This window comes from Athene cunicularia (assembly GCF_003259725.1).
Source record: "Athene cunicularia isolate RWA chromosome 18 unlocalized genomic scaffold, athCun1 chr18_part1, whole genome shotgun sequence".
Lineage (NCBI taxonomy): Eukaryota > Metazoa > Chordata > Aves > Strigiformes > Strigidae > Athene > Athene cunicularia.
Window position 1 is genome coordinate 10538345 of NW_020799123.1, and position 23356 is coordinate 10561700.

Here is a 23356-nt window from a genome sequence, read left to right on the forward strand (position 1 = left end):
TATATATATATATATATATATATTATTTTTTTTTCTGCAGTTTATGTCTCATTTGTGATAAAGAAAGTTTTTGAGTGTGCAGAAAGTAGCTGGAAAGCTCTGCTCTTTGTGCTGCGCAGGTCTAATGAGAGACGTTAGTGCGGAGCTGCACAAATGAGAAACCGGTGGCGCTTTACAGCTTGATCTGTTTTCTGTTATTTTTAATGCTTTTGCATTTTAAAAATGTCATCTATATAAGAATATTTGGAACTGCTTACATGTTTAAAAAAAAAAAAAGAGAGAGAGAAAATGAAAAGAGCCTGCCTGCCTTATAGATGTGCCAAACAGGTTTGGCAGTCGCTTGCTTAGCATTGATCAAGCCTTCCTCAGCCAGTCGAACTCTTGTAGCATTTTCGACCTGCACAAAAACATTCTCGACACCGACTGGGTTAATTTTCTTGTTTGGAGCGTTTTGGATGATGGCTGAAGTGTATTGTGGATATTGAGATTTGACACTTGTCGTTCAAAAGCCTGACAGTCTTGCAGAAGGGAAACTGCGGAGGTTGTTTTGGCTTCAGGAGAAACAAAGTGGCTGCGCTGGGTCAAACTGGAGTCCGTCTGTCTCCATCTTCTGGGATATGGTATCTGATAACAGATGCCCAGGAAAGAGTAGAAAAACAGGCTGAAGATCAAGGGACATTTCCTCAATATGCTTTCCCATTCTCCAGCAAGATACACTTGAGGGAGTTGCTGTCTGTATTTAATAGCCTTCAATGGCTTTTCATTCTGTGGATCTCTCTAAGTTCCTTGTGCCCTTAGCACTTGTGATGGTTTGAGGCAAAACATTCCCCACTGTACGGTTTCTGGGCTCGGTGTACCTTTTGGCTGTATTTTAACTGCCTTGTCATGACCTCGTGGGAGTTTCTTGGAAGGAAGAGCAGAGGGATATCTTGGAGATGCTCATTAGGTTCACAAGTAACTCAATAAAAACTTCTGCTGGGTGACACTGAGGTCCTCTCCTGTCTGTGCATTTCCACATAAGACTTTTCTGCCACAGCAGAAGGATCCACTAACTAAATTAGCACAGCCTTTTGGCTATCATTCAGGTCAAAACTGGGTTAAAAAAGGCTTAACCAAAAAAAAAAAAAATTAATCAAAACTCCATTGAAATCAGATCTACTTTGTCACAATCATGATAAAAGCTCTTGACGTTCGGTGAAAACTCTATCTTGAGACACAACAATAGCTTTGGCAAGTGTTTTTCACCCTCTCATCCTCTTCCTGCTTTGCCTGTATATAAATTGCACCTAATTTGTTACCTGTACTGGTGAAACTATCGGTGTCAAAAGATCAAACATGGAGTGTTTGTTTCAAGTGCAGCCAAGCAGTTGCCTGTTGCAGTGATGCTCAACCAGGGATCTTCACCAGGGAATCCTCAGCCTGGTCTTAGCAGGACTGGATTGGAGGGGCACAGACCTGCTGGAAGTTTGCAGACCAAAATCATCCAATGCTTGACTGATCCTCAGAGGTGCAGCAAGTGTGGCTTGAATGTTTTAAGGGAAGCATAGACAATAAATTCAGACTACACAAATTCTGAACTTTTTATTAATGGTTCCAGTTCGGCGAAAAAAGAGGGTGATGAGTACTCCCAGAAGTGAGTTATGCAGGAATTAGTGTAAAATGTTTGGAATAAAAAGCTAGCAGAAACATTCAAATAGGTTGTAGAGCCTGACATTGTTCTTTGCCATGTTGGTATATGTTCTGTCTATCTAAAATATTTTGTACTAGAGCTCTAAAATGGAAAGCAAAACTTCTAACAAAGCTGAAATATATTTTACCCATGTCTAATTTTGAAAAAAAAAAAAAAAATTTAAGGATTTTAGAAATGTTTAGAAACATTGGCATTATGGCAGCAAGTATCTCTGTCATAACGTCATACGATTTTCTAGATCAGAAACATTCTGGGATGTTCTGATCAGTTATGTTAATGCGTCTTTTTAAAAATATAAAGCCAATGCTCTGTAAAATAGATACTTGAAAAACAGTTTTCATTTTCCTCAGGCTAGTGAGATTAGAGTTTCGTAATCTGTTTGACCAGCTGCAGAGGACGTTCTTTTTCATTTTTTCTTTTTAAGTAAATGAGCTTCATCTCAACATGATTTAAAAAAAAAAAAAAAGAAGAGAGAATCAAGCTTCAAAAATGCTCACTTGTCACACATACTTTTAAATAGGAGCAATTGCATTATCATGTCTTGTTGTAAATGTAATTGGGTTGAAGGTCATTAAAGACTTTGAATAAAAGAATTTCCAAGTTTCCAAGGGTGCATCCTCCCCTGTCAAAACTCATCCCATTTTTTTTGGCTTACAGAGGTAATTTTAGAAGAGAGTACTTTGCTGCCTCTCGCATCTTGTGCGTATTGAGTGTGCAGGCACTGTTGAGTCAAGCTCACTCTTGTTCAGTTCAAAAAGCAGTGTTTTGCCTTGCGAGTTAATATTGCTGATTAAGGTTGCTCTGAAAGGTATAAAGACATTGTTAGATTTCTCCTTGTGTAAGTGTGTATGTAAGAGAACGTGTGTTATTTTATGTAATGGGAGCGTTCCAGCAGTAGTGGTCAGTCCTCTAGTTCATTGCACAAAATAAATAGTGTTTCTTCTGTTCTTGCTGGGAATCCGATTAGCCTACTGATTAGAAATATCTGAGCCTTTCATATTTACTTTTTAGAAGAGCATAGCAAAATAAGAGGCTTTGTAAAGCCTGTTAGAAATGTTTATATTTCCAGGTCTTCATGCATCTGTGACAAGGAATGCATTTTAAGGAGACATTTGTAGAGTGCCAGGGGTCTGCTGGAACCTCAGGTCCATCTCCAGGTGTAAAGTTTCCGAACACCCACTTAAAGTGGCAGTTTGGTGATAAACTTAGTTGGGAATGAAGCCCTGGGCGGCGAGAAGATTGTCTTGTTCAGCAAGTGATTGATAAATATGCTTTATCATGAGCCAGGCGTTCTCTAAATGATTGCAGGAAATTCTGCTCGAACCTCTGATGTTTGTTTTTGCAGAACTGTTGGTAAGAATACAGCGAGCAGCAAAACCAGATGTTTTACGAGTTAATTTGTATTCACAATCACAGTTGTTCGCTAGCACGGCATATCCATTGACGTGACGTTTTAGACATTCTTACGACGTAGCATCAAAAATTCAAGAAGTTGTCTGAAAATGTTGAAGCCGACATCAGGTCTTCACAGGAAACCCTCTCGGAGAATGGCAGACTCCTTGCCGTTCCCTTTGATTGCAAAGTGTTTAATAAAAAGCAAATTAGGAAATGAAAATTGTCTCGTGGATCAATCAGGCACAGCAGTTACTCCTGTTCAGCATTATCTGTCAGACATTAACCTGATTTGGAATGTTTTATTTTGTATAATGGTCTCAAAATCAGACTGAAAGGTTGACTTAAAAAATACGTGATGTATTTTGCGTGTGCTCTGAGGCTGATAAACTCTGCACTTCAAGTTCTAATAACTAGGGGGGAGCTAAGAAACTTCAAAAGGTTCATGTTAAATGTTTTTGACAATGCGTCAGCTGAACATTAGGCAGAATCTTGGTAAATCCCCTCATAAGTGGTTTAAAATGGAGTTTTGAACTTTTCCTCCGTAAGTCTATGCTTAAGATGTCATGGTATCTTTGGGTTTAAAAGATACATTTTCTTTGGTGTATGTGAACCATTGGTGTTTCTGCCTACACCTCTGAGAATGGAAAGGGGGAAGAAGTTCAGCAGTTTTCTCCTCTCAGCAACCACTGCCCTTGACCATGAAACTTGCGGAGGCTGGAAAAAAGGAAAAGCCAGTTTTAAAGCATATTAACAAAATAATCCAAGTAAACATTACAGTAAGTCTTCCAGGCTGACAAGCTTTCCGAACGACTTCATCAAGACAACCCTGAAATGTCCTGGTAATAGACAAAACAACGCTTGCACATGGCAACTGCTTGTTGAGTTTTGTGGTTCATTGAGAAAAGCAGATGAAAGCAAGTTTACTGCTGCTCTTTGAACCTTACCTCCCCCCTCCTATCACCTGAGCCACTAAAAGCGAAAACAATTCCTTCTCTGGCTTCTCCTGGGAAAAATACCCAACTTCCCAATTTATACTGCTGTTTTCTTTGAGTTTTTATCTTGGCAGGACTTGCTCCGCCTTTGTGTTTCAAAAGAACTGAGTTTATAGTGCCATGCAGTGAAGCAGGTGACTCAGCAAAATGCTTAGGCCCTTGCCTAATTTTAAGTCTATGAATAGCTCTGCCGGTGTTATCAAGGTGTTTTAGGGATTTATGGTTAAAGACTTTGCAGAAAAACAGTCCTAAAGCTTTGGTCAGCTCAAATGGATATTTACAGAAAATGCCAAAGACACACCGATATTTTATAGGAACAAAAGGAGGAAAAAAAACCCATGCGTGTTGACAGTCCTGACAGTGCTCAGGGAATCTCCAAAAGACAGGAGTTCGGATGAAGTCTGATGTGAAGGCTTTAAGGGACTGCTCAGGAACCAGTGCTGATGGTCCACTCAAGAGCCAAGGTACATAATGTACTGCCAGTCAGTCTCTCACCAATGGATTGTAAAAAATTAAAGTAGCGTAGCTTTAGAGCCTACCACACTGGAAGAATGTTTGCATATATGTTTCCTTTCTGTTGAGTGACTTACTTTAAAAAAATTTTCACTACTACTAGAGAAACTTGATTTTGTTCCTAGAGTCAGATTATTCCCTTCCTTCCTGAACCCCTTTCTTGCTTCCCACAGTCCCTCAAGGGAAGGAATTGTTAGACTTCACAATGGCATCTCCTACTGGCAAATCTCAGAAGCGATGTAGACCGGTGCTTGACTTGTGAGAATGGGCAAAGCCCGCTGCTCGGGCGGTTTCGCAAGATCTCTGCTCCCATTTTGAAATGTCAACAAAGTGGGCCAGACTTCCAAATGTGCCCAGTATATGGGAGTTCACATTATTCCAAGAGAGAGCTAATGAATTCTGTGCCTTTGGAAATTACCCCTTTTATCTGATTCCTGACCAAAGAAGTCTTTATTTCATAATAATAGCAGAAAATGGGCAACCAGCTCTTTCAGGGACACATTTAAAAAGGTATTACCATTGGCATTTTCATTCCTTGTTGTAATTCATGTTCTCTCTTCATGTAATAGTGTTTAGTGGTTAAAATTATCTAGTAGGCATGAAGATTTCCAGATTTGCCGTTCTGTCATGGCATAGTAGGACGTCGTGCAGATTGGTCTTTGCAGGACTTCTCCCCCCACCCATACGTAGATGTTGGCAACTTCCCCCAGGTAATGAAGTTGAACGGATGGTAAAAGTCTAGGAGGTCAGTGGAAAGAAAGCGTAGGGAGATGTAAAATATCGCTTCAGGTGTTTTAATTTCTGTTCCTCAGGAGCAATAAAGCATAATTTTTTCTGTACAGTCATAATAGTAATTGTGATGCTACCTATAGAATGGAAGAATAATTTGTGCTATTAGACACCATAACTATTTTCAGTATAAAATAATAGAGAGATTTTCTTTTCTATTGCAGTAATGTTGGTCCCTGCACATAGGTTGTGGAAAAATTTGTTTGCAAAAACAAAGCTATGGTTTTAACAAAAACCACAGAAATTTTGCCTTTCATATTGAATCAGTAGCGTAATGAGTAGTGGAGCAATAGTTCAACATCAAAGGAGACTTCTTGGATATATAGTGTGTTGCAACAACAGCGAAAAAGTTCCCACCAGAAAGGAATTTTGCCATATGTGAACGGCAAACATATGTATTAGGTTAAAACCATAAGATTTCCTTTGCTTTACACCAAAAACAAGAGAGAAGTACAGAGGTTTTCAAACAGTCGTGTGCTGGAATGCAGCACGGAGAGTGAGCAGTGTCTGGGGTTCGGAGCCGTGTCAGTGAACAAAAGCTCCATGAGAAGCCAAAAAGCATGGAGGATGCACCAAGAATTTGGCTCGAGCATCGGTATTTCACTTTTTAAAAAATACACTTGTTTCGCTCTGACTCGTGGCGTTACATCAGTGATCTTCATAGATATATTTTTCCCAATTTATTTATAACAGTAATAAACCCAGACAAATGTACTTATCTCCATAAAATATTGTAGCAAAAATAACGTTTACTTTAAAAATTCTAATATTAATTTTGATGGGCCTGCTTTCTCTGAAGTAAAAGTTGCATTTGACTCTCTAGATCATGAGACCACCTAGTGTATAGGAAAAGTTTTTGCCCAGGCAGCACATTCTCACGGTTTCACGGAGAGATAAAGGTACTCAAGATTGAGTGTTTCTGTGGCAAAATTTTAAAGCATCTCCGTATATATTTTTGGAACAAAATTTGCTTTAATTTTTGTTAGCCTTCACATGGATTTTCCTTGGAGTTCCAGAGTAGATTTTCTTCTCAGGAACCAGGAGAGAAAACACATCAATGGGTGTAATTTGAATTTAGAAGGCACTTAAAGAGGGGCCTCTATTCAGAATTATTGTTGGCACATGTTTTGAGGATGTAAAGTGGAAGCATTCTTCTGTGGGCATTAGTAAGGAGATAATTAAAACTACAGTAGGTAATTATGGTAGCTTTTATTACTGCATCTTTCATTAACTAATTATATTAATTTGGTAACGTTTGAAAAACTCTTTGAAGATGAAAAGTGCTAACTATTACTACCTTTCGTTGTAGTATTACTCTGCACTGGTCATAAATACTGAGGGCTTTTCTTGATCCAGATGCACATCCATGTGTGCAGAGCTGCTGGTACAGCCAGTGAGAATTACACGTGTTTATCAAAAAAAGACTCTGCCGTTATCCGGTGTGCTCTGATCACGATGAGCAGTGACTTTGCAGCTGCCACTTTTTGTTTCAAAGTGAAAATACGTTGGGGTTTTTAACATTTTCTAGAAGATTTTACTTGCCTTGTAAGTGTCGTTTATTTATTCAACCCTCAGAACCAGAGAGATAAATCGTCGTGATCCCAGACTTACCACTGATGTGATGGGAGCAGAAATCAAACCCTGTCTGCTCTCAGGAACACACCAGAATAGGAAAGGAGTTCATGTTGAAAGAGCAAAACATCAACACCTTTGTAAATACAGAATCTTAACGCTAGTAATCAATACCAAGTAATTAAAAATAATAATGATTTCTGTTCATTCTTCCAGAACTGAATTATTTCCAGGGAATCCAACACTTCTTTTTTAAAATATCCTGTGGTTAAAGGATAATCAAATCAGTTTTCATATATTAAAGACTAAATCCATCATATATTCCCATTTCATATTTATTCTTGTGATTCTTAGAACTCTTTCTCTTACCAGCTTTTAGTTGATTTAGATTAAGCCCTGTCACTAATGCCAAAAAAATATTCCTGCCTCGAAAAGGGATTTTGTAATGCTGGCATCGTACCTTTTTGTCTCTCTGTGGCTCCTTGTCAAAACTATATGTTTTACAAGTTGTTGAATTTTTTTTTAAAAAAAAAAACAAAACTCTTTTGCAGCTTCAGTCTGGCACGCAGAAGTCAGGCTGAATTCCTCAGGTCTCGTGCATCATCCCAGCACCTCTGCGAGCTGCACAGACCAAGCTCAGCGCTAACTCCACGTGTGCTACTCTGCTGTCTCTAAAGTGCTCTGTGAGCTCAGTTGGGTTTGAAATAAATTTCATGAAACGTTTTTCTGGTGATAATCAAGCCACAACAGAATAATAGAAAGAAAAAGAAAAAAGAAAAAAAAAAAAAAAGTACCTACCTAGAAATGCAGTTCAGATGTTCCTTTCTCCTTGTGTGTCAGCCAGTACCCAAAGGTGACGTGTCAGGGTGACAGTGATGGGCTCGTCCTCCAGCTCCACTTGACATCCCAAAACCTGACCGTAATATCTCAGTGGCAAATCCTCAGAGCCATTTACTTTTCTCTTCCGTCCTTCTCGTGTCTCTCAGTGTTGTATGTGACCAGAACATTTACAATATGTTTTTATTTTAGGATCCTTTCCATTTTTATAAAGAAATCAAATGAATGTTCCTTTTATACAGCTGTAATTCACCCACATTGTTGCAGTAGAGCTTATTATCTCATTTACATTTTTAAGTGCTTTTCAAAGTGTAGGATATCTGGGCTGGAAAGCAAAACATTTAATTTCTTTGTTCTCAGGCCAACACAAAGCACTTCCAAGGTCAGGTATGGTGTAGACTTTCAACAGCAAACATGTTTACATGGCATTTGAAAGCTGGTTTAACTGAAAAAAAAAAAAAAAACCTGTCTTTATAACAGTGATGTAAGTCAACTTAGCAAAGCTGAAGGACAGGGATTAATTCTGTACCTGGAAAATTTTAACTAAGTAAGTTAGGCTTTGTTTTCCATTCAGGGAAAAAAAAAGCCTCTGACACTTAAAAATTGGCCTGGTTGGTTTTTTTTTATGTTTTTTATCCTTTTTCTTCATCTCAGCAGTTATTAAACGTAAGCTGTTACTCTTTGGGCAAAATCCGACACTTTGAAGCTGTAGAATAAAAACTGCATTTCTAAACAAAACAAAACCCATTGTTTAATTTTACAAAAGAGATGTTCTGTGGTGTACCTGGGGTAAGTCGTCCGCTGTTTTTACGAATATTCTACGTGACAAAAGCTTCTCTGTCAGACAGAAAAAGATTTGAGGGTACTGAGTAGCTTCAGAAACAGCTATCAGCATTCAGGCTCTGGCCACTGCATATGAAGCTTTTTGACAATAGAGAGAATTTTCAGTGTGATCTTCAAAAGGACGCGTTATTCATTACATCCATCACGATTCCTGCTAGAAAATTAAAGTCATGGGCAACAAACTTGCTTACTTTTAATTACTATTTTCAGAGCTAATCATATGCAGGAATCTACAGCAACCATGAGATTTTGATGTTACTGGGTTTTGGCACGGCTTTGATCAAACACTGATATTTTGGTTTTACTTTTTTTGTCCTTGTGATGATAGGAAAGCTGAAATACCCAAATGAACGTTAATTACTCATGGAACGTCCTTTATACACAAAACTGGATTCTACAAAGTGACCGACGTGAGAGCTGGGATGCCACGCAGCAGTAGTCCCAAAGTGGTCGAGTTAGAGGGATTCGTGATTGACCAGAGGAGTTGGGTTTTCTTCTGCCATCCCAATACAAAACGTACCAACAGCCAGTTGTGGTGTGATTGGAAAAGTCTGTAAACTCATACAGGCTTTTGTGATGTTGTCATTTGGGCAGTTGGTGAATGGATAATTATAAGACTCGATCATTTGCTAGACTTATACGCTATAGTGAAAATACCTTATTTCTAAATTGTACTCATTTAAGACATTGTCTGCTCTCATAATGAAACAAAATATGTGCACTCCATGCTGGCAAACACGATCTAGAGTAGGTGGACCCAACAAAAACTGTGTTATCTGGACTTCCCAAATTAAATTACTTGAAGATGCATTGCAAGCCCTCAGATTTAAAGGAACCTCTCATTTTATACTCTGCAAAATCTGTTTGTCTGTTGTAAATAAGAAAAGTAAAAATGGAGAAATTAAGGAAGGAAACAGCACCGCACCGATTCTCCTCTTTGCCACCAGGTGGTTGTTGTCTTTACCAGGAACACTTTGAGATCCTGTTTTTTATTCAGAACCTGCAGATTTGTCTCATGGAGTGGGTCATAAAACTCTTCTCTGAGACAAACATGTACATATAGATACACGTGTGCATTTGTATGTAGACACGCTGTCTCTTGACCATCTTCAGAGTCCTGTGAAAGAGTGAAACCTGCTCTTGAGCACAAAGAGAGAGTCTGAGTAGGATGACTGACGTGTAGCGGCGTTTACTCCCTCCTTAATTTTTACCGTGCCAAACTATTGGGACTCTATAAGCTGATCACATGGAAGTAGCAGGAGAAGACGGGGTCATACTTTGTAGTTCATCCAAAACATGCTCTGTGAACGTTCCTGAGAGTCCTCCTGTACTGGTTACGTCTGGACCTTGGAGTTATGACAAGACTTCTGTCAAATTAATTGGGTCTTTGGTGATCATTGTGATACACGGAACAGCCCTGCTCCTTATTACATTTCTACGTTGCATTTCTGGATCATTTTCGTTTTTAAATCAAAGTACGCTTGTTTATGTTTTACCTTGCAAAATTAGATGTACAAAAAGAAAACAAAAAGCCTACAATTCACACATATATTTCATTATATTAATGCAAATTCCTGGTACTGCAAGACGTGTTGAGTACTGAAGACTGGTTATATATTCAAAGCCTGGATTTCAACATTTCTCAGAAGCAATGATAGCATGAAAGTCCCTGGGCAGATTTGAAGTTCATGCTTGGGTCTGGTTAAATTTTTTGGCATCAGAACGTGTAATAGTCTTATAGCTATAAGACTTTAAAGTTAATGCCTGGCATCACTTCAAACCAACGTGCAAGATCTATCATAAGTAGTCCTCTTATCTTATCTCAATAGCAATTTTATCCTGTAAATGATTTGAGAATACAGTATTTCAGTGCTGTGAAAAAAGAGCAAGGGTTTGGTTTTGTTTTTTTTTTTTTAAATCTTTGCACTGTGGGGACTTTTAACGATCCTGGTTTACGTACAGGTATTCTACCTGGAGGAAGCAAATGTTAACCACAGCACATGTTCTGCAAAGCATCCCTGGACTCGTTGGGCTCTCCTCTCCAGGGCGCTCTGCAGAAGGTCTCTGTGCAGCTCAGCTTTTTAGGAAAGGAGACACATTCAGTGTGTGTCCAGTGCGAGTCCCTTCCCGGGTCCAGGCCTGACTCTGTGCCACACTTTTCGGCTGATGAGTAGCAATGCCCTGATTTCCTGGCGTACAAAAGATAACTCAAAATATTCCCTTTCTGCTGCCACAGCCGCCTCTGTGGTGATGTCAATCTAACATCCACATTGTGGCACTTTGCTTCAAGTCAGCACTTGCAGTTAACAATGCCTTTATTCAAGCTGACAACGTAACTAAGCTTTTAGTAAATGTGTAAGTAAATGTTAAGTGTGTATTCAAACATTCAACAATGACTAGGAAACTTTAACCAAAAAAAAAAAAAATCTTTGAAACTTTGTATTGTTTGTGTGGTGTGTATCTGTTAGAAATAACATAGACTATCAGTTCCTTGGGGCATGACTGTTCTTTTGTTAAGCATGTAACAAAAAGATCAAGGCTCTCGGGGGCTGCCGTAGTAAAAATAAATATATAAGAAGAACAATAATGACAAAATAAATTTGTCAATGCATTTTATGAGCTTGGTTTAGAAGTGATTATTTCTGAACTAAATAAAGACTGGATAGTTGTGGTAAAGTGACATGATCATAAGATTCCTTTTATTTATTGCCATTTAGACTTCATTTGTAGATCACATGCTAGACTTTACTACAGGGCGGGAGGGGAGCCCCTCGTGTCGGCGAGCATCCCGTTTCAATAATATGGAATACATTTTCACTGCGAATTCCAGACATGTTTTTTTTTCCAGAGAGAGGATTATTCTTCTGGCTTAAAGGAAAAGTTATCGGTACACTGCAAAAGTGTTCCTAGGAAGCACAGGTTGTACAAATAAGATGGTAACACAAACCTTGCAAATGCGATTGTTGCGATTGCAATATTTCCGTTTCAGTCTTTGAGGGTATTTGTTGCATTTTTAGTGTGAATACTTGTAGCCTATAATAAGACAGAACTACAAAGATTTAACTGCTCCTGTCCAGTCAGTGATCCTGAATATCCTCACTCATTAAGGGTGGCCAGACTGGGCCTGTCACGTCTTCGCATCTCTCGTGTGTGGCTGGAAACAACTGGTAGCTGAAGAGCTGTACTGATACCGCGCTGTTTTCTTAATCCGCTCATTAAAAAGACATTACCTACAAGTTTTCCTGCCACTCCGTGTTTCTGACGTGCGTTTTGCACCCCTTGGTATCGTTTCAGGCCTTACAAGATGAAGTGGAAAGTTACCGCATCCAGGCGCGGGCTGCGGAGAAGAAGCTGCAGCTCCGGGAGCTGGAGACACATGAACAGGTACCGGGTCCTGTCCCCCCCCGCTCCCCGTCCTCTACCCTTGGGCAAGGAGGTTTGGTGTTTACAAAGAATATCTTGCTTCAAAGCAAAAGCACATATTTTCCCGCAAAATTTTCAGCTAGCTTTCTTTTCTGGGTTTTTTTTGGTAATAAAAGAGAATTAAACTGTCTGAACCCTACAGGCAAATACTTATCTCATGCTTTCTATTTCAAGTTGGTATTTCAAATATTCTAGCTGTTAAACAATGCATTTATTTTGAGCTGACTATACTGTTTTAGTAGAGGTTTCTGAGACTATTCTAACCTGTTGTTTAATGGCTTGTATGAAGAGAATCATAATTGGACAATAACTGAGCTAAAAATAATCTTTATTCCTGATCTTACGCATTCATTGTCCTAGCGTGTTGTCTGTAAACAGTTCCATATGATTAATAGGGCTAAAATTATTCTGTGTGCTTTCAGTGAAATCAGAGATTTAGCGTGCTGCAAGCAAAACAGTGTGTGTAGTTTACAGACTAGTATTGAAATGAGAAGTCGGTGCATTCAAACCAGATTAATTTGAAGTATTCGTGAAAGTATACAGGTGGTGGGTATCTGAATCACATACAAATTTACAGATTTCTAATACAAATCGGCTTTTACAGCATTTGAGAACTTTATTTGGTGCTGAGTAAGCAGTATCTATAACATATATCCTGTATAAAGCATTTCTAAATCTATACCTGCAGGAATAATAAGCTGAGGTGGTTGTAGAAGAGTAATAATCATTAATTTCAAATATTTTTTTCCCTTACTTGCATCCGACTTGCATGTGGGAACCCCGTTCACCCTTGGTGTTTACATTGATGTCTTCCCTCTCGGGAGAGCTGGTGATGAGCCGTTCTGCTCTCTTCCCCCTCTGCCTCCCGAATCCAGATGTTGGGCCAGGTTCACCCTTAGCTGCAGTGCCTGCAGCATCGGAGGGATTTGGTGTGAGGAGTGAGTTGGCCTACAAGCGTTGCATTTTGGCTTCAAAGAGTCTCCTGGAAAAGAAGAAGGAAAATTAGCTCTTTGGTGCATCGTTGTCCCTCCCAGGGAACAGCACTGGCCTGCACGCTGTGAGAGTCCTCTTCCAAATTTCTTATTTTTTAAAATTTTTTTTCTTTAATCTTTGCCACTGCCATTTTGCTTTTTTTCTCTGACCTGTTTTGAGAGAGGATCCGGAAGAAGAAACAAAACGTGACTTGTGAAATAGGTAGAAGGCCAGACACACAGATTCACAGGTGGTCCCCCATTTCTGTCTTCGAGGTTTTCTCTTACATCAACACCGTGTCCTAACCAACCTGCAACGACTGTCCTGTCCACACTAAATTGGTGAAGGACAAGCTCAGCTGGTGATGTCCTTTCCCCAGTATAAATGGAATGGAAATGTCATTTAAATTACATTGTACCATCCAGCTTAGAGGTTTTTTCTGTGAGGTGGTAATATCTTAGCAGACTTACAGTAATGCTCATATCTGAGTTCATCCCCGGTCTTGTCTCTGCCATCAATCCATTGGGACTTTCTGAAGAAGCTGGAGGCATCGAGGACGTTGATGTTTAGGTGGCTTTGGTCCGTTTTACAGACAGTTCTTAGTGTGTCTTCTCTGTGACTGGTTAATCCATTAGTTAGGCTTATCTCTCCGGAAGGAAGGTGCAAAAATGACAGCTCTGACATTTTGTTGTCTCGGCCAGGCTACCTGTAAATGTGTTCATCAAGTATTAACGACTGGCTAACGAGTCATCAGCCAGTCAGGGAGCTGAAATACTTAAGGCGGTAACTTAGAACTTGCTTTCTGCTTTTACCAAATATTGTCGGAATCGGAATGGCATAAAACATCAAAATTTGTGCTGGCGCTATTGCGAAGGCCACTCTTCTGAGCTTTTCCATGTCTGTAAATAAGGAGGAGAGAGGGTTAAACAGCTTCTGTTTTTCATTAAAAGGAAAAGTCTTGTGTTTTGATTCTATAACAACAACAAACAAATGAATGAGACATGACAAAACATTTTGTTGTGCTTTTAATTAAAAATAAAAAGCTGTTTCTCGTTATGGCTTGTTGGGTGGTATCTCAGCGCTCCATGTTTGTCTTTTCTTCAGTGCAACGTCCTTGTAACTCTTCAGTCTTTCAGAGTGACTGACAGATCCATGAAGCTTAACTCTTTGTTACAATAACCCTCTGGTGATGGCACAGAGTTAACCTTCCTAAATTATAATTACCCAGAGAGACAAACTATCCCATAAATAAGGGGAGGGAATACGTTGCAAGGACTCTGATGGCAAACCCCGAGTGTCTAGAGGCGAGTGTGGCGCTGCAGTTGAAGATGAGCTGTTGTTTTTATGGAGCTTTTTCATCCCAGTACTTCATGTTCTAGTATGAACTTGTGTTTACTCCTGTTTATTTCTTCAATCCTCTTTCCAGTTGTGAGTGGGCGCAATCACATTATATCTGTGTTGTTTCATCAGTGGTGCAGTCTGGCAACGTTATCCGAATGATGAGTTCCAGTCCGCGTGAACGTACGTTTGTCAAAAGCTCTTGGGAACTTCTCCCACTTTGCTAACCTAAATAACTCTATCTTTTCCATAAAGGTCGCCCTGTCTCAGCTAAGCGTGGTTTTCTAGGACAGTGGTCCGTGTGTTCAGTAATGCTGCACTTCTAGATCGGAATCTCAGAACTGTATCGTCTTTCTTCATGTCAAAACGCTGCATGATTTCTTCAAAAATTAGACGTCCACCTTCTTGAGGCCTATGTAATTGCATTCATGGAAAGTGGCAAACTAACAATACATAAAGTGTAACTCACACTTAATATACAGTTTTTTAGAGAGAGATTTTTTTGTTATATAGTCCCAAGGCAGTTAAAACAGTCTGGGAAGGTTCCTAGGAAACTTGGGTGTGCCCAAACCTTTTCCTTGCAGAGCAATGCTGAAGTTTCTTATATCTCAGTGCTGCGTAACTCTGGCAACTGGCTTCTAATCCCATTTAGGTCACGTTCCCATTTAGGTTACGTTCCTGTATCTTATACTCTTGTAGTATATCATTTAGTTGTCTCTGATACGTGCCTAGATCTAATGTAAGACAAGATTTCTGGAAGAAAAAGATCTTTCATTCTACTAAAAATGTTTATCTTTCCAGTCATATGGCTCTGCGCAGTTGTCAGTCATAGTTAAAAAGTTTAAATTGTTCATACAGCAGACTTTACATCCTGTGAATGTGTAATTAAAAATGACGTACATCACGGAGAGCTTAAGTACGTGCCTTAATGAATCTGGGAATTTAGGCATGTGCAACAAATTTTGCTGAATTGGAGCCTGTATAAAAATTAATGGTAGTAATCTTCTTGCTTTATTACCAAGATTTCTTTAAAATACCTCATTTAATATCAAATTTCTTTTTGTAAGGGTAATCACCCCAACTCGGTGTACTAAAAAGCTCCAAGAATCTCTCTTTTGAGAATTACACACAAGATTTTTTTCAGAAAAAAAAAAAAAAAAATCTCTATTCTTCTCATTCCTTGTTCTAATGTGTTTAATTATAGGGGTAGATTATGATGCAGAACTTCTCATTGGGGATAACAGAGGGGAAAAAAAGTTCATCATGTTTGCAAACAACTGAAGTAGCAACACTTAAGATACTCAAACCACAGGAATACTCCTCCAAGCAGTCAAGTCACAAATAGAGTCTTATAGGAGAGAGATTCTCTGAAGACAGAAAATCAATTATGTCCAATTCATGAATATTACTGAGGAAATGAAGAATACCAATGTAGATTCCCAGCCCTTTAATTACTTTTTTTCTCAAATAGATTAGAAAAAAGGGAGAAAGGAGTTATCTGAATGAGGATGTTGTAGAAGTATTTGGAATAAAATGGAACAGCTTAGTTTAAGTGGATTTCACTCATGTTCAAATGCAAACAGGAGTGCTAATTGTAAGAGAGCTACGATTCAAAAGCATTTGGCGAGTTTTCATTTTTAATATTTGTTATTCTGACTTGCTCAGTTTTTTATGACTGCTGGATATTTACCACATTCAGCCCAACTTACCGTTTCCATGCCAACTAAATATATTTGTTCTCAGATGAACGCTGTGATGCATCATTCTGAAATTTTAGTTGCTGTGTAACACAGAGAACTTGTAACATATGCCACACCTTCTCCTTGGTGGGAACGGTGCCACTCGCCTGCAGATTTGTGGAGCTGTGAGTAAAGAATCAGTAAGGCGATGATGAGCAATGTATGCCTATGTCCAGGTTATGGTCTCAAATAGTTCTTAATACAACCATGACTGGAAGACTTGAGTAATACTAATAGCCATTTAGTTTAGGGCTTTTGGTCCGTATTTCTTTTCAGACTCATTTTTAATGGAGTTTTAAGTGCAATCAGATAAATGAAGAGAAAATCCTTGCCCTAACTTCCATTATGCTGCCCTGCTTTATGTGTTCTGAAAAAATCACGTGGAAGCAGTGGAGTTTCCTCCATCTGGATGCGGGTGAACCACCACGGGGAGGTTGCTCCAAGCCCAGACTCTCTCCTGTTACAGGGCTTTTAGCTCAGGTGCCCCCAATAATTTCAAAAGCTGCTGCGGCCCCTGCCTTGAATTTCCAGACTTTCTCAAAGTGGCGCCTTCCGCAGGACGTGTTAGAGGCATCTAAAACCAGGCTAGAAAGCTCTAGTATAGGTTTTTTAAAATAAAACTGCTTCGTGGTCAGCTGCAGGTGAGGAGGATTGAGGCAGCCTTTGTTTTTCAGAGACCACGAGCACTTTGGAAACTGAGCCCCAAACAGCCAGCGTGCGCTGGGGGTGGTGATGAAATCCTGCCATTTGCTCTGGTTGCTTCAACCCACGTTGCTGAAACGCTTCCAGAATTTTCCTCCAGAGACCCATTTCTGGTCCCACAGAAATAGGAAGCTTAGTCTAGATTTGAATGATCTTAACCACAGAAGTGATTCAGAGAGAGCAGCCCCTGCTCTGTCACCGCCTGCGGATGGGGCGATTCACCCCTCGGGCAGGAGAGGGGGAATCTGAAAGAAGTTTCCACTGTGACTTTCAAGAACAGCGACACCAAATATTGTCACGTTAAAATAGTTTCTGCAGGTTCTGTACGTGACCAGCACGGACCAGAGGGGATGGATTTGGAAGGTGCTTGTTTCTCTGCAGTTCTGCGTGGCTGAGGAGGGTCCTTCTGTCCATCCATTGCTCTGCCAACATGCCAAGCACTTGTGTCAGGAGGGTACTGTGTACTTCAGCAGTTTTCCTCCCATAAAGCATTTTATATATGTGTATATATTGTGAAAAGTATAGGAGACAAACAGCCGGAGGGCTGTAGCTGCCCACAGGCTGGCGTCTGAAAATCTGCTGGTTCAGTGTCTGCAGACAGCGCAACAGAAAGAAAATTTCTTTTCTAACTACTTAGGGTGAACAAATTTCAAGTTTAAAAAATTGTTGTTGAAAAGATTTTGGAGATCCCTGTGCAAGCAGTGAAGAATCTGATGTGAGTGGGGGCACGCAGGTCAGACTGTTTGGCGTACGCAGACAAAAATACCCAGTTCTTAGTGTGTTTTTCTCTTTTCAGACTTCCCAGTAGAGGCTGACAGGGAAGAATCAGGCTGATTCTGGTTATATCTCTATAAGGGACCTGTCATGGATATAGGTGACCCTATGGCAGGATTGACAAAAGCGCCATAGAATGACAACTGACATTTGAAGCCCAATTCTACCATGTTTTCGTTGGTTAGTCTCTACCATGGGTGCAATTCCATCGATATATTCATTAATCGCTTTGACATAAAAGCGCCCCACAATTTTTAATTAACACTGAGATTGTTAGAATAAATCATAACTTTGCATTTGACATATTTTATATTTTGCATAGCATTTTCTTTAACAGAAAGAAAACACTTTTCTCCTATGAAAGGAACGATGCAGAATTAAAGCAAATATAGTAAATTATACTGTATAGCGTGAAGTTTCGGATTAGCAGAAGGAGATAGAAGCTGAGATTCAAGCGTAGAAAAACAGATTTGCAGGTGGGATTTGAAAGGAGCTGGAAATCAATGGAGTTGAAAGTTCCCGGGAGCTCCATATGGCAGGAACTGCGGGAGAGAAGGCTCTCACCAACTGTGCAACTGTCAGAGGGAAAAGAGGAAGATGATGATGAGGTGGAAGTCAATGATCAAATGCTAGCTTTGGTAGTCAGACATAACTGGAAAATACACAAATATATACCTACTTCATAGAACGGAATGAATTATTGGAACGTAGTGGCCAGCTGGAGAAAGGCAGTAAAACCGAAACTACACAACAAATACTTAAAAGGAAGAAGAGAATTTTTGCAAAAAAAATAATAGAAGCATATGCCAGCGTGCAGGAATTAGAGAGTATTTTAAAATGTCAGTTTTCTAGCTCTTTGTCTTAAATAGTAGTGAATGAGAAAGAGATCTTTCTTCTGAGACAGCAGTACATCGTTTTAGAGCATCTGTGGTTAGCTTGCATATTATCAATTAAGGGAATTTTGTTCTTTCTGAAGTGTTTAAAGGAGGACTACAAGAGACAGTGATGCTGGTATTTAATGCAGGGCATTAGTAAAAAAAAGAAGAAATGGGAACGCACGGATGAGCCAGTCAGATGACAGAAGAGCAGAGCAGAGACACCTCATCTTTGGTGCGGGCTCTCAGCGGTGTGTACTCCATTAGTGAACTGTCCTATTAGTTTTTTCCAGGTGATGAAGTGCCTGGATGGAGTTAAAAAGGTGCTGAAAAAGACCAGCTTTATGCTGATCTTTGACATCGTTTCAATTCTAAAGTATTACTGCGTTCGGCTCTGGGACCCCCAACATAAGCAGGACATGGGCCTGTTGGAGTGAGTCCAGAGGAGGCCACGAGGGTGCTCGGGGGGCTGGAGCCCCCCCTGTGAGGACAGGCTGAGAGTTGGGGGGTTCAGCTGGAGAAGAGAAGGCTCCGGGGAGACCTTAGAGCGGCCCCCCAGGGCTGAAAGGGGCTGCGGGAAAGGGAGAGGGACTCTGGATCAGGGGGTGTGGGGATGGGATGAGGGGGAACAGGTTTAAACTGACAGAGGGAGATTTAGATGAGATCTAAGGCAGAAATTCCTCCCTGTGAGGGGGTGAGGCCCTGGCCCAGGCTGCCCAGAGAAGCTGTGGCTGCCCCCTCCCTGGCAGGGCTCAAGGCCAGGTTGGACGGGGCTTTGGGCAACCTGGGCTGGTGGAAGGTGGCCCTGCCCGGGGCAGGGGGTTGAAACTAGAAGATCTTTTAGGTCCCTTCCAACCCAAACCATTCTACAATTCTGTGATTTTTTTTTTGCGATTTAATCAGCACAGAATGCCGTGGGTCCATCCGGGCAGCACAGCAGGGGCTGTCTCCTGACACCCACCCTCGCCCGTGCCCAAGGCTGAGCCCACTCTTGCCAACCATGGTGCTTTGTAAACCTGGCAGCTTGCCTTCCAGTTGAGATGCTGATTTGATTTTTGTTGTTGAAAGTGGGGAAATGTAGATAATAATCAGAAGCTACTTTTACTATCACCAACGATTTGCTTGTTCACACAGTCAGCGTGAAAATATTGAGCCTAATCCTGCCTGCTGCTGAGCTTTGTCAGCTCTTGCTGTCGTTAGCGAGCACTCAGCACCTCCGTGTATCAGACACTGAAACCTTGACTTGCTGAACCCCCCCAGGATGGAAGGGATTATACAGAAGGTAACACATGCCGGAATGTAAAACTGAAATACATAAATACATTCCAGTGGTGGTGTCAAAGATGCTTAGAGCTTTATTTCAGGCTTAATTATCTTGATAGCGCATTAGGAGCCAGAAATGAACTCCATGTGTTCCCAGCTCTGGCCCAGCAGCGCTGGTTACTGCCTGGGCTGGTTTAGACTTTGTTCCTCCAGATCAGGGGTGGGAGCCCCGTCCCTGGGTCCCCTTCGCCCCGCGGGGGGAAGGACCCTCCTGATGCAGGAACGACCTGTCCGGCCGATGACAGGCTGGCACTGACGAGGGCTGAAGGAAATAGTGTTTGGGGACAAAGATGGCATCTGTGATGAGTCATTTGGAAGGAAGGGAAAAGAAGTCGGGGATCCTCCAGATCCCAGCTGGAACAATAGCGGAGCCCTGGAGAGGGGGAGGTTGAGAGAACAGCGCGAATTTTCTAGCCACAACATTCCTGGTTGTTCCATGGTGTTGACAGTGAAAGCTTTTATTCCTCTCCAACTCGCGTAATCCCAAGAATGCTGTTCTTGCCATATGCAGCCCACTGGTGTTTGTTTTTTTTTTAAAAAAAAAAAGAGCTTTGCCTGCCTTCCCTTCCTTTGCAGCTATGAATTATATAGACTCAGATTGCTTAACTACGAACAGAGGATTTTCCAGGTGGGAGATCTTGGTTAAGAAAAGAAAGATATTGAAATACAAGCCACTGAAGTAATAAGACCTCTTAAAAAAAAAAAAAAAAAAAAAAGACTTAGAGCAGAAAGCTCAGTGTGCAGCAAGCAGCTCGGCATAACTGGAGGTCCCTGCGGGTTAGTAAAACAACAAGGCAAAAATTTGGACGCTCAGATGGTTTACTAGCTAAAGACAGAAAAACAACGAGGACGGCTATGCCACCAATTTATGTTTTATTGGAACTGTCAGACCAGAGGAGGTTCTCCCGCAGTATTTTCTCAGTGGAGAACAACATGGTGTACACTTGACAAAATAACTTGCTCAGCTGATCTTGCTCGGTTACTGTTTTCAACTGAGCCAAATTCATGCAATTTATAGCATTCATTACTTTTCTTAAGAACTTGAGAACATTTGTATCAAATTGCATTCTATTTCTTCTAAATCTGGAAGAACTATATTTCAACGTGCGTTGCACAGTAAGAATAGAAATTCCCACTGTCTGAAATAAGAGAGAACGTGGACCAAAAAGCAGCGGATATTCGTATTTGATTATACAGGGGAAAGAGAAATGTTCAGACCTTGTTATTCACTGAAAAAAATTTGATTCTGCATTAGGAAAAATTGTGTCAGAAAATTTCAAGCTCCAATTAAATATCTGCTTACGACAGAAACCCGAAATTCAAGGAAATTGCACATGTTGGTAGATTTGGTTCCTCAGTTGTAGACATTGCCTGGCATCCCCGAGGCCAGGTGATGGAGGAAGGGGCCCGTACAGACTCGTAGCGGGTTTCTGGGGGTAAGAGCCATGCTCACGTAGAGTTTAGGAGTGCTGAGGAGCAAAGGAGGAGTCACTGCAATTAGGGAGAACACAAGCAGAAATTAATCATTCCTTTGACATTCTTTGGGTTGTTCGATTGTTTTGTTGTTGGGTTTTGTTTTGTTTGTTTGTTTGTTTGTTTTTAATTAGGATGGCATTGTAGTAATTTGTCCTTCACTTGCCCTTTTAAAAGTGCTTTCAGAAAATTACTCCAGCAATCCTCACACCACCTGAATGAAGCTGACCTATGCAATATTATTATTATTATTATTATTATTATTATTATTATTATTATTATTATTATTATTATTATTATTATTATTATTATTATCCTCATTTAGAAGGATGAGACTTTAGTCCGAGATTAAATGATTTGCCTCAGGCTGAAGGAGTTATTTTTACTGTTTTGGTACCCTAACCTGTGTTCAGATTTATTGCAACAGATCTCTCACATCTTCTTTCAGAGGCATGGATTGCAGATCAGATGAATAACCTTTTTAAAGAGGTTTCTCTTCTGCACAGCATTCTGACATACCATTGCTTAAATAACGCAGGAGAGGATTTGAGAAAGAGAGGAAATTACTTTTCTCATCTTACTGCCCCTGAAATGCGGAGAAGGTTTGATAATAATGAAATGATCCTAATTATGCCTTTTGGTCACTATCCTAGTATTTCCTGGCACACGTGGAATTATTATCCTTCACAAATATTATAAACAGGCAGAAATTAAGATACTAAAACCACATCACCTTAGTTAAGTGAACTGCCTTTTGATTCTTATCTGACATAAACAAAATGTTAACTTCTTGCCCTTCAAGACAAGATTTTTTTTTTTTTTTCCAGAGGAACTTGAACTCTTCTGTGATCCCTTCATTTGCTTTGGCAATGTATACTTCAGCTTCTTTTGCATTTTCCTTATGCTCCTCGGGTTCAAATAAAGTAATTTACAGTTGAGAGATGTGGAGAAGATTGCGTTTGTTTGGATTTTTTTAACTTTTTTTTTTTTTTTTTTAATGAGATGGAGATTTTGAATTAGGGCCAGTGTGTTCTGGACCATAAACTCAGACCTCTCAGAAGTAAGAAGGGGAGAGCTGGCTCTCGGGAACCCCAATAAGATACAGTGTGGTTGTGGCTGTATAGCTGTTCGTAGCACATGGACTAAAATGCATCTGGTCATCTTGAAGAGACCGTATTTCTCCTGGATGTGCTTGAGCTGTTTCTTTCAAAAAGGAAAGTGAGTGACTGCAGTGCAGCTGTGTGCCAATGGGACTTGTTCCTGGTCGGTCCTGTGCTTCCCGCTGCTTCTGACCCAGCCCCACAAACATCCCTCTGAAGTTTTTAGAAATAGCGAGTAGCTGCAAAACTGAATTGTGCCACCTGAAGACTCCTTGGAGCAGTCAAGTTGAAACTCATCTTACGCTGCTGAAAAGCATTGGGCCAGGCCTGACCACTTGGTTGGGTGTCAAAACCAACCTTTATCTCTTTTGAGAATGGCCAGTGCCCGACTATGACAAGATCTTACCGTAGTCTGTGAAATTATAACTTTCTTACTTTTTGCAATCTCTTTGCATAATTGTGTGAATATTTGTCTCTTCTTTTTGTTCTAATTTATCGTCTGACTAAGCGTACATGAGCTATGTGTGGCAACTTCAGCTTTCAGTTGTTTCTACTGACACCGAAGATGATTGATGGTAAAACTTTAAACCTCATATGTTAGCCACCAACCTGAATAAACAAAGACCAGTGTGGCAGCTTAATATTAAAAGCTATAAAACCTTCCTGGGGGTTCATGGATTAAATCAAGTCACCAAAATGAATTTTCAAAAAAGCTTTCTCAGGACTGAAGGAAAATGAACACAACAGTAAATGAAATAGAGCTATCCTCATCCAGCAGACTAAAGCCCTCCTGAGGGCTGAAGAATTGCAATTTTAAACATCTCTCAAGAGTGCAAGAGGAGACACAGTATTTGTGGATCCTAGGGAGGCAGACTGAGGCTATAAAAGAACAAAAAAGCCTTTAAGGCACACCAAAAAAAAAAACCAAAAAAAAAAAAATTCTAATTTAGGGAAGAAAAGTTTTATTTAATTATCTTTTTTTTTTTTTTTTTTTTTTTTTTTTTTC

At 40.2% G+C, this 23356-nt stretch overlaps 1 protein-coding gene across 3 annotated transcripts in view; it reads left to right on the plus strand.

Moving 5' to 3' along the window:
- The window catches only part of CEP112 (centrosomal protein 112), a 171343-nt gene that overhangs the window by 141337 nt on the left and 6650 nt on the right, over positions 1–23356 (plus strand). For all 3 annotated transcript variants that reach the window (XM_026861138.1, XM_026861139.1, XM_026861140.1), the window contains one exon: positions 11926–12015. In XM_026861138.1, the coding sequence (XP_026716939.1) occupies positions 11926–12015 (90 nt within the window). The remainder of the gene's footprint in view (positions 1–11925; positions 12016–23356) is intronic.